A 16451-nucleotide genomic window follows, 5' to 3' on the forward strand; every position below is an offset into this window, starting at 1 on the left:
TCAAGCTGAAAGAAAAGACTCTTGCTCCATTGTGAAGAGAGCTTAAGACTGTTATTGTGTCTTTAGAATCCCTTGCTGCTGAGTATTACATTTAGAGGCCAGAGGGGATCGTTTCCTCTGATGCAAACCCCGCCGTAAGTGTGCCTCTCTCTGAATGTGCAGCATTCTCAGCTCATAAATTCCTCGATGCAAATTAAGATAATCCACATCAGTGAGAGCGGTCATAATGCAGAAAAGGCAGAGAGGAGAATGTGATTATTTGGGAGTAGCTCACTAACACTGGCCTTATCATTTCCAGATCCCAATCAGTAGTGGATCCCACAGTACTAAAACGCATGGATAAAAATGAGGAAGAAAACATGCAGCCTTTGCTCTCTCTGGACTGATAACCTTCTCTACGCTCCCCATGGATTTGAAATGAAAGGTACTTGTTTTCAGCAACAGGGACAGCACTATGGAGGAATTACCAGATGGAAACTTACTTATTCCTGTTAATGTAGCATAATATATAATAAGGCATCAGGCTTTCCCATTTGCCTGAACCATGGGGGGCCCTGGTTTGGATTAAAAAGTCAATAATTTATTCTGTAAGTGCCAAGTTCTTTGTAAATACAATGTAATCTTTATGTCAAGTTTGTAAATTTTGGTAATAACTAAAATTGGAAAAGTTTGGCTCATGACTTCATGCCAATGATGTGAACTATAACAAAAATAAAAGACACATAAATAATCAAAGCTAATTAAATGTAGCCCTGTTTCCTATGAAGCCATATTTCAGCTCTCATAGTGATTGTTTCATTGTTTTTCTCTGAAACTCTGTCATATTCAACTGTAATTTTAATGGTCACAAGGAACTAGATGATTGTAAGAAATTATGATAAATGTATTTCCTGTCTAGTGATTTTCATTTTACAGAAAATGTGTTCTAGGGACTATCACTGGCCTTGCATTTTGGAGACAAGGAGTGGCAGATAATCTGGTAACGTGAACATTCGAACTCTTCTATGTTGTTTAATTCCTGGAGTCTTGTAAAAGGATATGTTTCTCAAACAAAGATGTGGAATTGTGAGAGTGGATTCTTTTTAAACTGCTGTCTTCACAATGCATCCTTTATTCAAGACCTCGTTGAATTCCTGTCTGACGTACTTTAAGAACATTTTCCCCCCAAAACTCTTTGGCCAAGAGAAAGAGAACTCATACATAAATAGTGCTTTGACAGCCAATTTTGAACATAAAAGTTGCTATATACAGATAAGGGGCTAATTTCTAATTATAGTGCACTGGTTAAAAAAACATGTATATTCACACACACATATATATTTTTACTGAACTCTAATAAATCCTTGATGTGACAGGCTTATAAAATAAATCATACATATTCAATGGGCTTAGAGATGGTATAGATATAACATGAGATGCTAACTCTGGAAAACTACTCTCTCTAAACTTAATGAAAATAAGATATAGTAAAACAGACTTTTAATGAACCTATTTATGGGAATTCAAACTAATTTGTAATGAAATCTTGAATGTGTGTCATTTTAGTGAAATGTATTTTTTCAAAACAACAGGTCTCAACATATATAGGCAGTGTCAGGTGATCAAGAGTAATACAAGTTTTTCTCAAATTCAAATTAATTTTCCTAATGATCCTGTAAGTACACATTTTCAGAAAAGATTGAAAGAACATATTGCATCCAGGAGACATAATGAAAGCATCTGAGGGCATCTGAGATAACATATTATAGTTTAAATGTAGATTTGGAATCCTTATGCTATTGAAAGTTTTTATTTCATAAAAAAGTTCTACAATTATAGCACATTTAAAAAAATCCTACTTTAAATTTCAAATTCCAATGTGAAAAAAGCAAAAATTTTACCACCTTTTCAGAGTGGTAATTTTTGAGATTGAGAATTTACCATTAAAATATTCTTTTGAGAGAAAAATACGTCAAGGAACTTTTGGAAATCAACAAAAATAAAAGTGTGTAGCAGCTTTTACATACTTTTTAGCTAAAAACTTAAAAACTTTCAGTTATATTTCTACAGTCAAGAATCTTAAAATCAAGATCAGTACACCAACCTGCAGTATCGCCAATGGACAGTCTAATATTTGGTAAACATACATAAATATACATAACGTACATGAAAGATCCCTTAAAAATGCCAAACTCTAGTCAAGTGTGGAAGAATAAAATCGGTCAGGTACTCTGCTCTACCCATGGATATCACAGAGATGGGAATGAATTGGGGATAAAAACCACTGCAACTCTTATCTTTGACCATTGGTGTTTTTATCCTTTGCTAACCTGATATACATTTTACAGCCTTGGGCTTCGTATGCTATATAAGCAAGTGTTAGGCCAGATGATGCACAGAGGCAGTGAACTTTTTATTCTCATTCCTTTCTTTTTTCATTTATTGCCAACTTTCAGAATTCTACCAGCTTCAGATGTCAAGCAGCATAGCCAGCGCCTTTCCCCTATCATTAGACTGGTGTCATATAAAAATAACTAGGAAGGGATATTTTTTACGTCCATACCTCCCTAATTAGAAGTATCGCTCACAGCCTCTCCTGCCCCACATTTGGAAACTGCAGAGGCATGGCTGCTGGGCCGCTCGTCTTCAAGTGAGCATTGAGAATCGGCTGGGTTGTGTAATATATTTGAAGCAAAATTACAACAATGATGCCTTTTGAAATAGCTGTATCTAGTTCAGCCTGTGAGTCACTCATTTTCCAGGAATGTGTCTGAAGCTGCATAGTTAAGGGATATTTGGTCAATGTCATAAAATTTCCCCTCCTCACCAGCTTACTAGCCCTGTTCAGGATTTCCCCCCCTCATGTGATTTTCTGTCTTGTAGCTGGGTCTGTCGTTACATAACTAAGCAGCCCTATATGCCAATTTAATTGTGATGGTCTACTCCCACGCACACACACTGACACACAAACACTAGACTATTTGGTGTTTTTAGGTATCTTCTTCCTGAAACTATGTAGACATCAAAAAGTGATCACATTTGATTTGGAATTGGCCAGTAGTTCATTTACTTCTCTTACCCCACTTGCTCTACCTTTTATTCTTGTATCTTTTTTTTTTTTCCTTCCTGATGTTTCAGGTGCAGCTGCTTCCAAAGCTGCTTTAAAATAAATAACTGTTGTCAGTGATAGTTGTACACATTTTTGACCGATATTTTAAAAGGAAGAGATTACTAATGAAAATTTACTCTAAGAAATATGAAGTGCCTCTTTAAAAATGGAATAAAGCAGTGATAGTAGAATAGGGATTCTATTTGTACTCTCATCCAAAAAGTAAATACATCTATATAGTGAGGGTGAAACATAGATATCATTGGAAGAACGATATCTGAGGCTTTGCTGTGAACACTCCCGTTCAGCGTGTCTTTATTGTGTATGTCCAATACAGTAACTTGAACACCTGTTATTGACAAACCTGGCACTATGCTCAAACAACACACAAGTATTACACAGAGTTTTGCAAGCAAGTTTTTGAAGTGGGCATGCATTCTTTCTTCTATTTCAATAATACTTTGCGCAATAAATGTAAGCAAAGGCATTCCTTAAGTCTTTTCATATAAAATGCTTGTTTACAGTACTGAAAATTCATATAGTCATAAGCAGGAAAGCCAAACAGCTAGGATCTCTTTAATATTGTAAACTAGGTCACATTGTTAAATTAAACATTTGAAGTATCTGTAATTTCCCTGAGGGAACAGAAATGTCCCTCATGCATCAAGAAAATGGAGAGTTGTTTTAGACATCGGGGAACATGTTTATTAACAAAAAGAAACCCTTAGACCCATCGCAGCGTGACCTCAGGGACAGGCTTCCTTTTCTTCTATAAACAACCTAAAGGCTTATGGACATGTCTATGCGCCTTTAGAAATGTTATATCAAATAAACCTGCCGAAAGGCTATGCACTCTTCTGTTCTTTTATCTAAATGTCTAATTGGTCTGGTTAGTTAATAATTTATCTCTTTTGCTTCTTATTTTGTGTGTATTAATATGATTACTTGGAAAATTGCCATCAGACGTGAGGATATTTCAGAGAGATTTTCAACACAAAGTGAAATGAGCAGAGCTCTAGCATGGTATTTGAACTTTAGGATATGGTTTTCACATCGATAAGCTAATAGGCATCTATTCCATGTTATGTGTACTAAATAGAAATGTAGCCTAAAAACGGCGGTGCATTTTAAATTTATGAGGCCATTAGATCATGTAAGAATCAGCAGGTAATATAAAATATATTAGAACAAAAGTAGACAATTGGTTAAGTATTCAGGTTGTATATTATCTTCAGTAGTGAAAAGTATTTATTTTTTGTTTTAGTTAAAAAACCTGCTTTCTAATATGCTGTTGAAGCTATTCAGCACTACTTACTGTTTGAAATAGGGCAAATAAGTAAAAATACAAAAGGATTCTTGGCCTTGAAACATTGTTATATCATGGTCTTAATGGCTTAGAGAATATAATTTCTTTTACGAAATCAAGTTTTTATTTTGTAAACATGCATAGATTAATTCCACATATAGAGATAATACTATGAAGTCTCTTCTGTATTGAGTGTAGGAATTTATTTTCCTTGACTGTAGGAAAAAAATATAAAATAGCAATTATGTGGATTGAAACACTCAAGCTGAGCTATTGTTCAGAGAAGAAGGAGTGCAAATGATACTGTTGAAATGAAAAAAAAAAAAAATTTAGGAATCAAATAAGTATAGGACTTAAATACAATCAATGTACTTTTATAGTACATAATGGACATTGTTACAATTTAGAAAGTGTTTGGTCAGTATTTGACTTAAGTTTCAATTCAAATATTTTTGTCCTTAATGATACCAGTGTATTTATTCTGTCAAAATTGCTTCTCACGATGAATGAGAGGGACATAGATGAATAGTGAAATAAATTTTAACAAAACTTCTAAGAGCAAATCAATCCACAACTATTTTGAAAAATTGTAATAAACTATATATAATGGGTTTACAAATAACAGAAGTGCAAAGCATTTTCTTTGTTCCTAATCCAGTTTTTCAGTTTTCAAAGTTGTTTAAAAGATAAATAAAACTCCAAAGACCAAGTAGTTTTTGTTTTCAAAATTTCCAGAAACAATAAGATGTCTAAGAAGTAATTATACAAGTGCTTGATAAGAATACTAAGCATCTTACTATTTGGCTCAAATATGTTTGACCTTTTGAGGAATATATTGTATTTCCATACATTATCATAAATGGTGTAATATAATTTTTGAATAAATACACGTTTCTGCTTTAAAAAAGCATTTATTTTGCATATGGTGAATGTTCAGTCTTTTCTTACTGGATCTGTTGCATCTGTGAAATGGAGATTTCTAAAATAGACAACAATAACTTTGTGATGAGAGAAATTCTAGTTAGCTCTTTAGGTGATGATACACAAAATATTCTGATATTTGAATGTTTGGGGTTTAAAGGGGAAAACATGGTTCATCTTATCAAGATGATATTTTCAGTATTCTAAACATCTAGACAGGCTTTTGAAGCTATTTTGAGTAAATAAGTAAATTAACTTTTAAGTTGCATATAGCAATGAGAATGATCAGTAAATAAAGTGTTATTTTCACACTTCACATAAAATTATTGGATTAGACAAGTGACTAAATTCAGAAATTTGGATTACAAAAAAAAACCCCCATTGATTTAAATAAATCTTATTTAAAAAATCCCAGTTCAAAATATTAAGTAAAATAAAAATATTCAACCTGACTTGAAATAAATGCTCATTCAATAAATATGCATTGTATCTTCTGTGAGTTTTTCTCATTTATCTTACCTGTGGATGAAAAAGTCATCTACTGAGGGAAAAGAGTCACTTACCTAGAACCCTCTATGATAGACCTTACTTTCTGTGGCTCAGACGGAGATGATTTCCCATACAGAGTTTTTGAGGTTATCAAGGATAGTTATTATCGTTATTGCCACCTCTTTCTAAAGCCATGTCAGAAGGAGCCCAAATTTCCAGCAGTGAATATATAAGCATCATGGGGGGAAATAAGCCCAGGACAACCAGAGCACTATGAAAAGCCAGAGATATGGCCTTCACTTCTTGCCACTAAAAAGGGTATTATAGTGTATTATTAATTATAAATACAGAAAACTACTTTAAAATGCCACGGGTTTCTGTTATCAAGAGTTAAGTACTTGGCCAATGAAAAGAGGCCATGAGGATGAGATGGTCTGTCTTCACACAGCAACATCATCATCAAAAATCCTTATCTCGGAGCATCACCTCTCTAAAATTACAAATCAGCATGCTCTCTTCTTTCTCCTTTTTTTTCTAACTGGCACCATAAAAGTATCAGACAGCAACCATAAACAATTTGCTTTTAAGAAAAAATACATTATATGCATATAAACACAATTCATTCTATTGTATAGTATTGAAATATTTGCATGCTGATTTATAAATTCTTACCTAAAAATTTAAAAATACATAATGATAGGATTTTAGTGCTAGAAAGTTAATGTTCTTTGTATTTGGGATTCACTGTAAAGACTGGTAATACCCTTTCATTTGAATTCATGTATCTAAACATTTTTACTTGATGTCTAATGGACATTTCACATTTCACATTTACAAAACCAAACTTCTCTTCCTGCACCCTGAACCTGCCTCCTTTCAGGCTTCCCATCTCACTGTCAACTCCAACCTCTAAGTGTCTAGGGCTAAAAGGCTGTTTCTTCTCTCCAATTTTTGTCGCAAAATCATGTCAAATCGACTACCTGATACTGTTGGCTTTCCTTCAAAGTATGTATATCCATACTCTGACTTCTTCACTAACCATCTTTTGGACCAAGACTTCAACATTCACCACCTGGAATATTTTAATAACCTGCAAACTAGCCTCCTTGCTTTGGCCCTTGGCCCCTAGAGTCAAGTTACAACATATTAGCAAGAGTGAGCTCGGGTCATTTCGCTCTTCTCAAAACCTGCTGTGAGAGTAGCAACCAAAGTCCTTCTAGTGCAGTACACGAAGCTGCTGCTATGAAGTTAGTAGGCTCCAGTCTAGCAGAATAGCATATTTTCTGATTGGGTGGGCACTTTGCCTATACAATGAAAAGCTAATTACTAGATGCGTTAGTATTTGCTTCTAAAGCCCTACATAATGTACCCTCTCACCCCTGATCTTGACTGTTCTTAGGTCATCTCTTAAGAACGTTTCCTCTTTAGTCTCTTGACAAACTGTCATCTTTGCTGTTCCGAGAACTTGCCAAGCATCCTTCCACATCAAACTTCTGCCTCTTTCCCCCAAATATCCTCATGATTTATTTCCTCATCTTCAGATCTTTGCTCAAATATCACCTTCTTAGAAATCTCTAGATTTCCTTATTTAAACTACATGCCATATGGTCTTATATATTTTCCTTTTCTGCTCTATTTTTTTCTCCATAGCTTTTACCACCTTCTAATTCACCACATGGCTTATTTATTTTATTTTAAATTCCCCCCTAATAGAATGTGAACTCCACACAGGCAGGTATGGTTGTCTGTCTTGCTTACTATTGTGTTGTCAGTGCCTTGAATAGTGCCTGGAATTTAGTAGCATATCCAAAAAGATTGCATGAAGATCTTAATTTATTTCAGCAAGTTATATAGTAGCAGTAATATGCATTTAATGAGAGAATTTTTTATTAATAAGAAGCATCTTTTTGTTATTTATCTTCAAAGGGGGAATTTCTCTCTCTCTGATGATGATGATGGAACCAGGAACCAAGAACTATATTCGCCTCTTCCCCAAATCTGGTCTCTACCCCAAAACCTAAGTTTTCCATCAGTGTTTGAGCTTTATCTTTGGAAGTCACTCTAAGATTATTAGGCCCTGTATCATGCGCATGGCTTATACTTACTCTTGGAGAAACCACAAGATGCCTCAGATGAAAAGTTAGTTTGAGCTCGAAAACATAGTAAATTGTTTTTCATCAATTATCCTACATAATTCCAATGCTAAAAAATTGCAGGAAGTTAAAAGATCATTATTTTTCCAACATTGGGAGTCATATTAAGAGAAAATACCCGTACAGTTACTTTCAGTGGAAAGGAAGGGGAAAGAAGGCAGCGAGGAAAGCCACGATCCCCTCTCTCATACGATTAGGAGATCAGTGAGAACGCTTTTTGGTGTTTCTAAGGTCCCCATGATGTAGAAATCTAGATATTAAAACCAATTAGTCTATGAACCCTTGTAAGAGAAATCCTATATCAACTGGCATTTATACTTGATATCTTTGCCTTTTACTTTGAAAATGAGTGCACTGTCATTTTCTGAACCTTGCAATCCCATTTGTTATCCTTAATTATCCTTGTTTCCTATTCTTTGGACTGGCTTTTCCATAATTTTAGTAAACAAATATCTTAGATATTGGTTCTTGGTGTGATGGGTTTCTGATTTTTATCTTTTGCAATTTATCTTTTCAGTTTTACCAAACCTGTGTTATTCCCTTTTCTCCAAAACACTGTTGTGCCTTTCTCTACATTGTAATAATTCAAGCCTCCAGTTTTGTAATCTCCTGCCAGGGCTTCTGTTATGAAGGCACTGAAAATAAAAGGTTGGCAGGTGATGCTGAAGAAGGAACTGTAACCAGAAGAATAAGAATAGATGTTTGAAAATGTTTTCAGAAGACCACCAGCCGTTTAGTGGCTTTGTGATGGATACTATGGTAATCAATATAGATCATGTTTCTTGTCAGTTACATACACATATGGCGATCAGGGTTAATGAATAAATTGGAAGACCTTCTATTGACAAGAGACTAAATGGTTCTCGTTCAGGAAAAAGCAAACCTCTTGTGTTTCTTACTATTTGAGCCTTGGCAGTCTGTCCAGTGGAAGCCGTTTGCCTCTACCATCTCCCTTTGCCAATCTTCAAGAATGTGTTCAGCATCACTTTCAAAATAAAGGGTTCAAGCTCAAGTATACACAATACATGCAAGATACTGTCGATCATTTTATCGTCTACTGGATTTTGTGTTTTTTTCATAAATTATTTTTATGATTGATTCTAGGAAGATGTTTCTTGGTAAATTAATTCTCTCAACTTTTTAAAGGATTTTAAAGTTTTACAGGTCACTATTATATTCTTAAAACTGTAGTATTAATGTTTGATTTCATGTCTAGATTATTTCAAATCTTTTTTCATTTCTGAGGATGAATGGAGTTCTGTTAAATAAAATGTCACTAAGTGAAATTTCAGAAATGTGAATGTGCGTATATACCCCGTCAAGTTTTTCAATATAAACCAAATTCCTGTTAATTTAGAAAACATATCATATCAAATAGCTATGAATAAATTTGTCATTAAAATATGGAGACATTAAGTTGCTGTTAGTATTTGGAAGTATAAAATGCTTTTAAATGGACTTGAAACATGTGGCTATTTGGAATTTGTTGCCAATTCAATCGAATATATTTGATAAAATGGGTATAAGCTCAAATCACTAGAAAGTCACTGCTTCACTTACGGAAGGATGGGTAGAATGGAGGTGCGGTTATAAAGCTGTCCCCTTGAAGAAGTGGAGCAGATTCAGTGATGATTTCAACTTATTTCATTCTTAACAGTAACAGAGATTCATTGAGCATTTACTGGCCCCCACTGTTCTAGAGGGATTTAGCAGTAAACCAAACAAAGCCCCTGTCCTTCTGAAAGTCACATTCCAGTGGAGAAGGCATACAAAAAAGTGGGTCAGGTTACACACTGTCAGGTGGCATTTTAAGTGGGATGAAGACTTACTAGTTTAATTTGTGTGGCACTGTTTCCTCATCTGTGCAATGGAGTGTTGTTTCTGTCAGCAGTAGGAGCTAGATTGCGGTAATCTGGTCTTTTTCTTTTCTTTAGAAAAGGAAATATAATCTCATACCAATGCTCTTTTGGGGATGGCTATCAGGGTTGCCTGGCTCCTTCCGTGCTGCTCAGTGTGGGCAGTGGCTGCCAGGGGAAATGAGTCTCACAATGTGACTTTCAGGGCCATTCAGAGAAGGCAGCTCCTGCTCAATTTTGTCCCTTTAAAGATAAACTCTATACTGCTTTAATTCATTATAACTGAAAAATAAACATTGATTTTCATCAGAAAAGCTGAAAAAGAACCAAAGATAAACACATTCTGATAGAGAGTACAATTTAATCTTTCTATTTCACCTGTATTTTCCCTTCTCCGCTGCCAGAACCACAAACCCATGGCTTTCCTGCATAGGTTTGGGTTTTATACATACTATAAAGGGAGTTCTAACCATTATGATTCCAGAGGTGCTAGTTTAGATATACTGAAAGGATTACTTCCTGCACGTATGTGTAATTTAATGAGAAGTTTTGCTTCATAAAAACCTCAGAAAACTTATCATGGGAAAAATCTCATACAGGCAGAATAGAGGACATCATAAAAATTGATTATAACTCCTCTAGAAGCCATGAATCAGTAAATGTTCCTTTTGTGAAATAAAATGACTTCCATCTAAAGGAAACATGCAGTTTTCCTATTTATATTCATATAGAAAATCACTTAAAGAGAGAGTCTATGTCAGGGAGACTGGATGCCATGTTAATTAATGAACAGAAAAACTGAATCTAATTTCACATACTGACTTTCATAAAGGACTATTTCAGACCATCAACAATTGATTCATTACATTTATGTAGAAAAAACCAGATAATCTATTATAGTCATAATAAAGCATCTTGTTTCTGGATGCAAGAAAGTATAGACACCCTTCAGATTGCCTATTTTTGTGTGATTTATTTGTTTATGAAGTCTTTATAAATTTATTTTCCTCATGATTATATAGTGAAGATTTTAACTGGTCTCTAGACAAAAATAGTGATTTTTACACAACTTATTTACTAAAGGTATTTGAAAGCATTTTTAGGAACAAAGGATTTTAAACCTTACTTTGCCACAGTTGTTCTTTTGTCACTTAATATTAGGGCATTAAAAAGATGTTTTCACAAAATTTTCTCAAGAATAGTAAAACAAACTATAGAAATAATTTAAGACTTAAAAAAACTAGAACTATGTAAATATACATATTTTTAGCTTAGAATAATTATGAAGGTATTTAGCAATTTAATATATTTGATTAATAGAAACTAACAAAAAGATAAGGAGTAACCATAAGTAAGAAAGAAAACAAAAGTTTTCTTATCCCTCAGGCATGACCCCCTCACCACAACCAAAACCGAGTTTTCTTTTTGCTTTTCTTGAGAATAATAAATGCTATTGCTAGAATACCCTGTAAAGATTAAGTAATCCAAATTGCTCATTTTATTAGTACATAGATGGAGAGCCATAAGGTCTTTCTTCTTAGAAGTCACACAACTAATTAAGGGAAATGCTGGTACTAGAACCAAGGCTCAACCAGGCCGGTGGTATTGTTGCTTTGAATAAGTTTTCCCTTGCTCACCCAGGCCTTTTAAATTCTGTTCTACCTGCATATGACGCCATTTCATTTTCTCCACAGTTTTCTGTGCTTGGAATTCTCCACCAGTATTATATTAGGTAAACAATTTACTAGCACAAAGAGGGCAATACTCAGGGACATACAGATTAGAAACAGATTGTACATACACATCCACTCTTTCCAGTCTTTCAGCATTTTAGCGATCAGTAAATATGGATGAGCCCAGTCTTGAGGAAGAGGAAACATTGTCAAGCCTATGTCTAAATAAAATAATAGTCACTCAGTAAAGCTATCTTGTGTTTAGAAGCATGTGTTCCTGATTTCAGGATGGGATGGGGTGCAGCTCAATACAGCTACTCAACTCCTCCCGACTGTCTTCACTGTATTTGTCAACGATTTAAGGCAAGTAGAAGGCCAGGGTGCTGGAGACTTTTGTTGTCATAATGGCTGGCAAGCAGCCGTGTGGCATGTAGGAGCGCCGTGCTCCTGTTTGGGAGAGAGCTTTCTTTCCCAAGGGTTCATTCAGGTTTTCTCCTACTGTATTACCTTATGATGTGTTTTTCTCATAGGATTTACTATAGAAGTTTTATGGGCTGGAATTTTAACAGATTGGATTTTCTCGAATCTTAAAAAAATATTGGTGGGAAGTGTGGATTTTAACTGGTTAATAATCTAAGCATACAAATGTGTTTAGTTCAGCTCACTAGAAGGGAGTAAAAAGACTCTGCTTCAGATTATGCCCGAGGCTATCTCTGCATTGCTAATGTTGAATTTGGGAAAGGGTGGCTTTGAGGTTATTTGGCCACTATCATTTGACCTGATTTTTAAACTGCTTTTTCATGGCTTTTAGAATAATGTGTGAAAACATTGTATTAGACCCATATGAGAATATAAATGTTACAAAGTGTCATACTCTGTTAACATAATGCATATTGTCTTAAAACAATAGTATTTATGACACTATTGTATTCTGAATTGATAGTTATCTATTTTAAATATTATTTCCCTTTGAGAAAATAAATTAGGATTAAAACAGCATACATCATACTATATATTATGATAAATTTCAAATGTATTAAAAAATTTCACTCATGGGCACTTGGGCTGTTTCCACATCTTAGCTATTGTTAACTGTGCTGCTATGAATATAGGGGTACATATATTCTTCCTGATTAGTGATTCAGGAATGACTTCACTTATATGTGGAAACTAAAGAACTTAATAAACTGATGAACAGAATAGATTCAATGACATGGAAGCATGGATCCGACTGACGAATCTCGGAGGGATGGAGGAGGGCGGGTGGGTAGAGGGGGAGAGAGTAACCAAAGAATTTATATGCATATATGCACAACCCAAGGACATGGACAATGGTGGGGAGAGGGGCTGGGGAGGGGGGTGGGACGGGGTGGAAGGGGTCAGTGGGGAGAAAAAGGGACATCTGTAATATTTTGAACAACAACAAAAAGAATAAAACAAAAAACCCAATAGAGATAAAATAAAACAAAACAAAATCAATCAAAAAAAATTTCAGTGGAAGAATGGCTTGGTAATCTTGGAACAGAGGCCTTTACCCCTATGAGTGCAGGTGGAGGGGAGGGTGGAGGGGGAGAGGGTATGGGGGGGGTGCATGGTGGGGGGAAAGCCATTATCAATAGTTTTAAATCCTCCTTCAAGCCTCCACATAATGCCCTCTGATCCCTGCTTTCAAGTGACGACCCAAAATGTTATTAATTTTATTTTCTCTATAGTTTTACCATTCCTGTGTATATTTCTAAAAAAATATATCTTTGCAAAGAGTTCAGGTACGATTAGATTATTTCTTCTCTGAATGTCTGGTAGAACTCAAAATGATCGGGGACTGGTATTTTCCTTCTACAGATATTTAAACTCAGTCTTAGTCCTCAGTGATTGGAAGACTATTGCAATTTTCAGTTTCTAGTGGAATCAGTTTTGGTTATTTCTTTTTTTTTTTAAATTTAACCATTTTCTATAAAGTTTTCAAATTTATTTACCTACATTTTATAATAATCTCTACTTTTAAAAATACCCTATGCTGCATTTGTATTCATCTTTCCTTTCTACTATTTATTATGAATATGTCTTTTATTAGTATTGCGATAGGCCTTCCTTATATAGCTTAGTTGAAACTCTCTTCTACCTTTGTTTCATATTTCACTATTTCATTATATATTTTTTATTTGCCTTTTTCTTCATGTTAAATTTTGTGGATATTGTTTTATTAATATAAATTCCTAATTTCTGTTCTAAAATATTAATTTTAAGTCTCTATTTTCTAATATTAAAATTTGAGAAATCTAAGGATATTTTCCTTTAGAAAATGAGTTTTTCCTTTATTTTCTAAAATATTTTACATTTTTGCTTCCCACATTTAATCCTTGACCTATGCAGAATTGGTGTTTGTCATAATGAATGATGGAGAGCAAACGTTGCCCTCCCCCATCAAGTGTCTACCTTGGTCTGGGGTAGTCCCGACTTTATTTATTGTTATGTGTTTCAAATACTCCAGCCTTGTACAGGGCCCCTGCTTTGTCTCCTGTACTTTCAGTAACTATTCGAATCAAAACTTTAGGTGAAACAGGAGCAGCAAAAGAACTCAAGTCAACAGCTGTCATCAATATTTGGTATCCTTTTTTGGATTTTTATCTTGTCTTGTATTTATCATCTGAGGAATTCCCTTATTTTCCTGCCAGGTTAGCATTTTTTAAAATATAGCATTTCTACGTGTTTTGTAGATGGATAGATTGTTAGAGTATTTACATATCAATAGTACAAGAAGTCTTTTCAATTGATTGACATTATAGGAACTTTGAACTCTAACAAAATAAAAGCATTGGGATAATAAGCTTAATTTTATTTTTAAGAAAGTATATTATAGGAACTTTGTTACTCCCTTTGTGATATGTTTTTTGTCACCAATACTTACAACATGTACCTCAATACAATGTGTTCTAATATTGCAAATTAAAAGAAAGAAAACAAAATCTTATGGGTGTAGGAAGCTAAGTGCCTACTGACTTAAGAATAAATGTTCTAGACATTTTTTGATGCACATTAAGGAAGATCTTTCATATTGGTTGGAACTGACAGTAAGTTTTTTTGGAATCATAATTGCTTAGTCACTTATTTGTCTCTTGCAGTTAATTTATGTATTGGTCTAGGCAAAAGGCTCTCAGATTTCACCTGCCGTCTATGCACTCTTCTGAAATGGTAGGCAGGATTTTCTGAGGTCGTGGATACACAGAATGTTCAGTAAGGAGGCTGTCGTTTCCCCTGGTCTCTAAGTAATCACATAGCAGGGGTGAAACCCTGGTGAGATGAAAAGGGGCAATATTATAGTAACCAAATTACTCAAGTGGGATACTTAATATCTTTAATTTGTTTAGTGTTCAGAACCTCCAGGTTGTCTCTAAAACAGTTTCTTTAATAGAATTATTTTATACCTTTTAGAATGGGTGGCCTAGAATTAGGGGTGGTTTCAGATTCATCATTTGCAGACCAACACAAAACTTATCACAAGTTATTCAGAACCTAAGATGGCTTTTAGATTCCTAAATAGCTCTCTACAATTGTCTGAAATAGAAGGTTCAAAGTGAGTATTAATGATCTAGATAGATTAGAACAACTCATACATATTTAAAACTCAAGGACAAATGAAAGTTACCATGTAAGATGCAATACCTTAGACTAGTGTTTAGCACTGTGACCTCTCTGGTCAGACTCTTTGAGTTGAAGTCCTTTGTATTAGTTTGATAAGGCTGCCTTAACAAAATACAACAGACTGGGCAATTTAAACAAGAGAAATTTATTTTCTTTCCATTCTGGAAGGTAGAAATCTAAGATCAAGATGTTGGCATGTTTGGTTTCTTCTGGGGGCCTCTCTCTTCGACTTGCAGATGGCTGCCTTCTTGCTGTGTTCTCACGTGCTTTTTCCTCTGTGATCCCATGGGTTTATAATGTTCATGTATTTTCTTGCTGACCTTCTATCTAGTTATTCTATTTATTATTGAAAATGGAATATTAAAGACCCCAACTATTGTTAAATTGTCTATTTCTTCCTTCAATTCTATCAATTTTTACTTCATGTATTTTGAAACTCTAATATTATATACAAAAAGGTATAATTGGTATGTCTTAGTGATGGATTTTTATCATTATAAACTGATCCTAAGGTAAAGGAGAACATCTATAATGGGAAGTCATAAACTTGGTGCTGCTTTTGTTCTACATCCCTTTGTCTTTTATATTTACATGTGTAGTAGCTCTCCCAGGCCTTGGACTCTCACTGAAGAAAGAGAAAACTTACTGCAGTTCTTTGACCAATGTCATCTGCCTGATAGAGCATCCACCCTTATGTACTTTTTTTAAAAAAATCTTCACCCAAAGATATTTTTTCTGTTGCTTTTTCTGAGAGAGTGGAAGGGAAAGAGAGCGTGAGAGAGGAAGAGAAATATTGGTGTTAGAGAGACACATGGATTGGTTGCCTCCCACAGGGGCCCTGACCAGGCAGGGCCTGCAACCGACCGACATACAACCAAGCTATGTGCTCTTGACAGGAATTGACCCTGACCCTGAGACCCTTCACTCCAGGGGGCTGGTGCTCTAACCACTGAGAAAAACTGTCTAGGGCCACTCTTATGTGTTCTTATCACTAAGCAACTCATGTCTCATAAATGGAGCATGCAGTTGACCTGGGGCAAATGAGGAGCTGGAAAAATAACAAGTGTCATGGAATGAACTGGAAGCTAGAGAAGACTAAGGTTTTTCAATAATGACAAAGAGAAAAATGACAAAGAAAAGTCTCAAAGTACTGATAAATGTTGAAATAATATTGGCCATTATGTTCACTATCAATATCATCATTAGTACAATGATTATTGATCAATTATTAAAGTCACTAAAGACCTTGAATTATATTACTTACCTTACTTATTTAATGTATAACTTATTCTACTTTTTAACTGTTCTTAATAAACATGGAAT

General features: G+C 34.7%; 1 protein-coding gene across 1 annotated transcript in view; it reads left to right on the plus strand.

Moving 5' to 3' along the window:
- Positions 1–5301, plus strand: part of CLVS2 (clavesin 2) — a 55004-nt gene extending 49703 nt beyond the window's left edge. The window contains exon 5 of the mRNA XM_016212698.2: positions 299–5301. Coding sequence (XP_016068184.1) covers positions 299–386 — 88 coding nt within the window. The 3' untranslated portion in view covers positions 387–5301. The remainder of the gene's footprint in view (positions 1–298) is intronic.
- The last annotated feature ends 11150 nt before the right edge of the window (positions 5302–16451 follow it).

This window comes from Miniopterus natalensis, chromosome 5, assembly GCF_054644295.1.
Source record: "Miniopterus natalensis isolate mMinNat1 chromosome 5, mMinNat1.hap1, whole genome shotgun sequence".
NCBI lineage: Eukaryota > Metazoa > Chordata > Mammalia > Chiroptera > Miniopteridae > Miniopterus > Miniopterus natalensis.